This window comes from Humulus lupulus, chromosome 2, assembly GCF_963169125.1.
Source record: "Humulus lupulus chromosome 2, drHumLupu1.1, whole genome shotgun sequence".
In the NCBI taxonomy this organism is placed as follows: Eukaryota; Viridiplantae; Streptophyta; class Magnoliopsida; order Rosales; family Cannabaceae; genus Humulus; species Humulus lupulus.
Window position 1 is genome coordinate 217,599,701 of NC_084794.1, and position 7,351 is coordinate 217,607,051.

At 33.7% G+C, this 7,351-nt stretch overlaps 1 protein-coding gene across 1 annotated transcript; it reads right to left on the bottom strand.

Annotated features, from left to right (window-relative positions):
- Window positions 1-2,999: 2,999 nt before the first annotated feature.
- Window positions 3,000-4,494, bottom strand: LOC133816531 (uncharacterized). The gene has a single exon (XM_062248978.1). It carries the CDS (start codon window positions 4,073-4,075, stop codon window positions 3,224-3,226), a length of 852 nt encoding a protein of 283 aa, XP_062104962.1. The 5' UTR covers window positions 4,076-4,494; the 3' UTR covers window positions 3,000-3,223.
- Window positions 4,495-7,351: the final 2,857 nt, after the last annotated feature.

A 7,351-nucleotide genomic window follows, 5' to 3' on the forward strand; every position in this document is an offset into this window, starting at 1 on the left:
GGTTCGCGTAGGGGCGCCGCGGACCTGTTCTTTGGTGCCGCGGCGCAAGCATGCATCAGGATTAGGGGAAAGCTTCTTGGCACCGCGCGCTCTTGATGGGAGTGCCGCGACCCTAGGCTATTTTTGGCAGCCAACTATTGCATTTTTAGGGCTTTTGCCCGGGGGCTCGGGGGATGGTTCCAATACATTGTTTTAGGGGATTAGAGGTCCCGAGAGTATGGGATTGGTCCCGGGAAGTGGTTTTGGGATTGGTTAGTATTAAAAGTATTTTATATGTGTTGTGACTAGGATTTTGGAGAGGCTCGTGATAGAGGACTGTGCTTGTGACCTTGGTGCATCGGAAAGCTCGGGATACAGGTAAGAAAACTATAACACCCGTAGAGAAGGGCATGGGCCCATAGTGTGGTTGCAGGGCACGACCCTAGATTGTATCATTGCTAGGATGTAGCTTTAAATGAATTATTATATGTTTGATTGTTGTTTGAGAGTGCTAAATGTGGTTATAGCAAAAAGAACGGCAAAGGAGCCGGGAATGGCGAAGAGCCGGGAACGGCGAAGGGCCAAGAACGGCAGTGGGGCTGGGAATACCACTTAGCACATGGGGTGCTTGTGGTTAGGGTGAGACCCCAATGGATACATGAGATATCCTTACGGTGTAGACCGAGATCCCAGGCTTTGGTAACGCTTTTGGGACGGCATGGCCGTATATGTGTTTAAATCCTATGGATTGTTTGATTAGATATGAGTTATCTGCTATAGTGGTTGTATGATATACATATGTTATGTGATGTATGAGTTTTCTTGCTGGGCTTCGGCTCACGGGTGCTCTGTGTTGCAGGTAAGGGCAAAGAGAAAGTCAACTAGCCATGAGTACGGAGAGCGCGGGGGCTGCACGTACATGTTTGGCCTGCCCGACTGCTTTGGTTGGGGGCATTTTGGGAAATGGCTGTACTAAACTGTGTTTTGGTAATTGGTCATCCGTAAATCTATTTTGAATTGTAAACATTTTACAAACCTCGTTTTGGGATCCCAACTGTTAAACTCTTGGAACTTTTAGTGAAATGGAGTACTTTTAAAGATGATAGCCTTGTCTTTTTGTTTAATCACACTTTTATTCTAAAAACCTCACTGAGCGAGTTAATTGCACATTTTAAACTCACTTAGTAACGGCTCTAAAGTAGTAGGGCGTTACAATAATGTTTGTAAAAAATCCCCGTTAATAGAATTAATTATCCTTAGCCATCTATAAATAGGGATAGGACACACATTGTAAAGGATCTGATCCCCACTTTTTGTATTTAGAGCATTGCTAAAATGATGTCTGAACTCCATAGAAGTTTGAGACCCCAAGCTTCTCAAATCCTAATACAAGTGATTCGTGGACTAGGATTAATCAATAACTTGAACCACATAAAAATCTGTGTTCTCTACTGTATTTCTTTAAGCTTCTGTTTAATTAGTTGATAGCGAAAAATGCAGTCAACAAATGTTATGGCTATTTGAGCTCACTATTTGTCGGCCATTGACCACAATGTCGTGACTATTTGCAAAGAGTATTAGATATGAAAGATTCTAAGCTAAATGTGTATTTCCAGCTAGGACAAGCGAAGTGGGTAGAAGAGAAAGGAGTTGCTAGCCTCAAGAGTTGTGGTTTACTCGAACCAAGATTCTATGCCTCTAACTCTAGAGCTCGATAATTTACTAAAACCACCACCATTTAAAATCAAAAGCATAGAAGGTGGTCAATAGGGTATCTTGGCGTGAAGAGGGTGCTCAGAATGAGCCATGGGACCAACAGACTGAAGAGCTATGAATATGATTCGTCTTCTCCGTCTGAAATTCACGATGGACCATTCAAAGGTGTTGTTGAAGATGTGTACACTGTAAAAGTGAAAATAAAAAAATAAACCGTATAAATAAAATAATCTTCGTGTCACCGTATAAAATGTTTTAATTTATTTTTGGCTTATGTAGTATCGTATGTACGTAATTTTGTCTAAAAAAATACAAACACATAGTTACTTTTATTAAAAAAAATAAAGAAACTGATTTTAAAATCAATATTGAATGGCGAATATATACTCATTTGATACCCTGTGTTTTATCGAAATACATATATACTTGGTACCTTATATTTTCAATAATACTTATATAGTACCATTTAATTTGAAATCGTACATATTTGGTACTATGGACTTAAATTTTATCAATATATCCTGAAACTGTCATCAATTATATGAGTTTCAAATTCAAATTTAATTACTTAACTACATATAATTGAGATTAGTTTGGTCAAATTGATAAAATTTTACTGTTCAAATTTAATCCAGGGTACCAAATGTGTACAATTTTAAATTACAGGGTACCAGATGACATTATTGAAAACACATAGTACCAAGTCTGTATTTCGATAAAACACATGGTACCAAATTGTTATATTCCCACATATATATAATCTTTATAACAATCTAATAACCATGTGAATAAATTGTTGGGATAATCTTATTATACAATATATACATATATATATAAGACAGGGCTCTCAGTGTTCTCGATCCGTGAATAGTTTTCGGCGCGATTTTTTTATGGCCGTGTATATTGTAGCTATTTAGAGCATCCTGCAATTTTTTAGAAAGTTCTGAATAGTTTACAGTACCGAAAACTAAGTTCAAACATGTTGTTGCACGTTTGACTAATTTTTTTTATGCGCGTGGAAAGCAATATGTTCAAACCTAGTTTTTGGTATAGTAAACTATTTGGAATTTTCTAAAAATTTGCAGGATACTCTAAACAAATACAATATACACGATCATAAAAAAAATCGTACCAAAAACTGTTCACAGGTCGAGAACACTGAGAGCCCCACCAGTATAGTTTAAAGTGAAGCCCCTATAGGAGAATTGTGTCATATATATTTCTCACACCAATATACATTAATCAACTATAATTTTATAGAAAATTATAAACGTTCCACTCAAAAGTTATATCCATATAATATGCTCTCATTCAATATTGGTGTTACATTTTCAAATACATATATATAAAAATATATATAATGGTGTTGAGTGTTCCATTTATACAAAATAAATTCTTACACTTATTGTTATAAGTAAATTGTGTGTTGCTGTCCGGAGAAAAATGGCTCCTATTTTATTTTACATTACAACTCAAGCTTTTCATAATTACTTATCTTATGTACATCTTAATTGGTTTTTATTACTATTTACTTATCAATAAAATGAATAGCTGATATGCGATCCGTCTGCAAAGGCAGCGCTTCTCCACACCGTTCCGAATCTTGAACAAGCTTCTCGATGATCTTATCCTTTTCCTCAATTACCTCAAAAAGCCTCCTATTCTCTTCTCGCAACGCCTCAAACTGGGCAACGATGCCTTTGATCTGCGCTTCAATGGCGTCGTCACTCAACTCGAACGCGCTCTCCACCACTCTCACCACACGCCACAAGCTCACCACCACTAGAAACCCTCCCCCTTCCCCTTCAAGAAAAATCTCCAAGACCAGCGCCACTGCTAAAACGACGCCGTCCACCACATACCCCGGACGCCTTACAATTGCGCGGCCGAGCCCCACGGCCATCACCACTATCTTTGAGAAAAGAAGGCAGAGGATCGTGATTCCCGCCCAGTGGTACAACTGCGTTGGTCCCAATCGGTCAGTGTCGGAGTGATGGCTGCTTTTATTACTCTTATGCTTGTTTTCATCGCAAGAAATCAGAGTGGAGGAGAGCTCGAGAGTGGTGAGAATTAAGTCAACAAGGATAAGAAAAATGGAGATACATCGAATCTGTTTGGATTCGAGGAAATCTGTCAGCTTTTTCCGCCATGGTGCTGTGTTTTGTCGGTTGGGGTGGGCGAAGAAGAGCTTCTTCCATTGTTGCCTTCTGCGCCAGTTCTTGAGGAGATTTTGAATGGAGGATTGGAGTGATTCATCAATGGCGATTGAGTTGGTTGAAAGCGGGGGCTCTTGTGAGGGTTTTTGTATGTGAATCTGGTCGAGAGAAGAAGAAGAAGAAGAATGGGGGTTGGTATTGTTAATGGTGGAAATGGTATTCATAATGATGAAATTTGTATGATTGAGGTGAATGTGTAACTAATTTGGTATATGTTTAATAGAATAATTATATATAGATATATATAAATAGAGAGAGAGAGAGAGAGAGAGAGAGAGGTTGTATTAGATAGAATAAGCTTTGGAGTCACGTTGAGTTGATGCAAGTGGCTGTATGTGTCGTCATATATAGCTTGAGGTTACGTTAAGCATGAAGAAACCTAAGCAATAATCCATTTCAGTAGAGTTGTACTGCTACTTTCCAAAAGTCGGTAAAAGCTACCCTAACTAACTTTCAAATATTTGAGTCACATTTTCTATCCCGTTCGGATTTGTTCAAATAAATAAATAAAATAAAACTTAAAAAAATTAAAAATAAAAATTGACGTATATTCATAAAATTAAAAAATTGAAGGAAAATTCGAGCATTTATGCTTACTAATACACAAAATGAAAATCTATGCCCCACACATAGAAATTGGAAAAGTATCATCATAACCTATTTGTGGAAAAAAACAAGTCTAACATTTAAAAACTTTGAGTGTTGTTTTTTTGTTTTTAAAACTTAAAATCTGTTTTCTGAAAACAAGTAGGAATGTTTTGCATTGTTTTCAGAAAACAGTTTTTAAAAATCAAAGAGGGTGTTTGGCACTTTAACTAAAAAACTATTTTTTGAAAACAAATTGAGTTGTTTGGCGTTGTTTTCAGAAAACAATTTTTTTAAAACAAAGTTACAAAAAACAGAAAATTTTGAGAACAACAAAAAGTTGTTTTCTGTTATTCTCAAAAAAAATTTGTCTATTTTTTTATTCTCATATCATTTATTTATTTATTATTATTTAACATCATTTATTGTCACATATTTTTCTCTCTCATTAGTTTCTCTCTCTTCAGTTTCTCTCACATCATTTTCTCTCTCATCATTTTTTCTCTCTTGTCATTTCCTCTCTCATTACTTTCTCTCTACTCACTTATCTCTTTTCACTTTCTTTCTCATCACATTCTCTCTCATTTTTTCTTGGATTAATTTATCTCTTCTCAATTTCTATTTCTTCAAATTTTCTCTCCTTATTTTCTCATTTCTTATTTTTCATCATTTTTTTCAAATTATTTTATCTCATTATTTATTACAAACTTTTAAAATATTTTTCTCTTTGTAAATATATTTGATAATATTTTATTTAAGATTTTAAAAAAATAAAACTAAAAAATCATTTTTAGAAAATATTAACCAAACACCTATTGTTTTTTGAAAACTACTAAAACAGTTTTCTGTTCTCATTTCTCAGAATACAACTTTGAAAACAAAAAACAGAAAATAATACCAAACAGGCCCAAAGCTACAAAAAACTGAAAATTTTGAGAACAACAAAAAGTTGTCTTTAGTTCTCAATTTTTTTTTCATATAACTTTTTTAATTATTATTATCTGACATCACTTTCTTTCTCATTAATTTATCTATCCCCACTTTCTCTCTCATCGCTTTCGATCTCCTTATTTTCTCTTTTATCACTTATTATCTCTCTCATCACTTTCTATATCCTCATTTTCTCTCTCCTCATTTTTTCTATCTCGTCATTTCCTCTCTCATTTATTTTCTTGCATCAATTTTTCTTCCTCAAAACTTCTCCCCTTACTTTCTCTCTCATTATTTTTCATATATTTTTCCTTTCACATTACTTTATCTCATTATTTATTACAAACTTTTAAAATATTTTTCTCTTTGTAAATATATTTATTAATTTTTTATTTAAGATTTAAAAAAAATAATAAAGCTACAAAATTATTTTTAGAAAACATTAACCAAACTTCTGTTGTATTTTGAAAACTACAAAAACTGTTTTCTGTTCTCATTTCTGAAAACACAATTTTAATAACAAAAAACAAAAATCAATGCCAAATAGGTCCTTTCTCTCTCTAAGCTCTCAATCTCTCTCCCTCACTGTGCAACACACACCACGAACCTTGGATTTTATGACCACCACCACCAACCGCAACAAACATTGTCATCTTCCTCTCTAGTCGAGATTAGTTTGGAAAAATATCAATTTGACCCTTGTGTTTTGCATGAATACTCATTCGGCCCTTGTGTTTCGTTAAATGATAATCGAGACTTCGTGTTTTGTAAAATAGATCAAAATAGTACACTAAGTTCAATTTTGGCCAAACTATTTTTCAATGTTACCAAAATACCATTACTTTTATAAATAAATTTATTTGTAAAAAAAATAAAAATAAAAAATGTAATTTTCAATAATAATATTATCATTATTAAGAAAACTAAAAAAAAAATCAAGAAAATTTAAACAATATTAAAATGAAAAAGAAAATAAAAAACATTAAACAATATTATCATTACACAATTAATTTTTTTGTTCTTTTTTATATCTTCTTCATCTTATTCAAGATCAACAACAAATAAAACCAAAATCAAAATGAAAAAAAATCTAGATTTATCAAGTTTTTCTTCATCATAAATTACATGAACCCTAAAACCAAAATCATATTTCATCATGCACCTCAAAGTCAAAATAAAATGTTAAATATATCACTAAAAATCAAAACCATTTCAAGCTTTCGTACCCGAGAACATTACAACAAAAACTCAAATCTTGAATGAACATACAAAAAAAAAAAAAAAAACAGATCAGAAAAAACCCCTATAAAAAATCACTAACTGGTGCACCCTTGAAATCGAGAAGCCTGAGAATGCATTCTTAAAACCCAGGACCCCCATATAACGTTGAGTAAAATCTCTTAACATAATTTGTGGAAAAACATAACCATTTTTCTAAAACTAAGATAACTAAAAATCCATATAAAAAAAACTTTTCAAAACATGCAAGAGATCAGAAGTATGCGCATACTGAAAAGTAAATTACAGTGTCATAATTTTAAAACATTTAACAAGCTCAAAATGATTTCTTAGTTATCATATGGGTTCTAGTTCCCAAAATATAAATTCACAAAAGGTCGGCCCACATGTACATCCTCGCAAATAAAGTCTAGCGCTCACTGATCCACTTTGCCTTTGAGCTTACCTACAACACGAAATAACTAGGTAAGCGAAATGCTTAGTAAGAACAACTTAACAAACATAACCACATAAATGAAGCTATGACTTAAACTAAATGTAACTAGGCAAATAACCAACCAAGAATAGGATTCTAATGAAGCCGAACCCAAACATACAATCTAAGAACGTGCGAACGTCCTGGAAAACTTATGGTCATGCCTCTAACCAAAATTCATATCTTGAAAGAACACATGCACGCATAAAAT

What these genes read in the sequence shown, in the direction of transcription:
- LOC133816531 (XM_062248978.1), bottom strand. Translation starts at nt 4,075, where the DNA reads ATGAATACCATTTCCACCATTAACAATACCAACCCCCATTCTTCTTCT.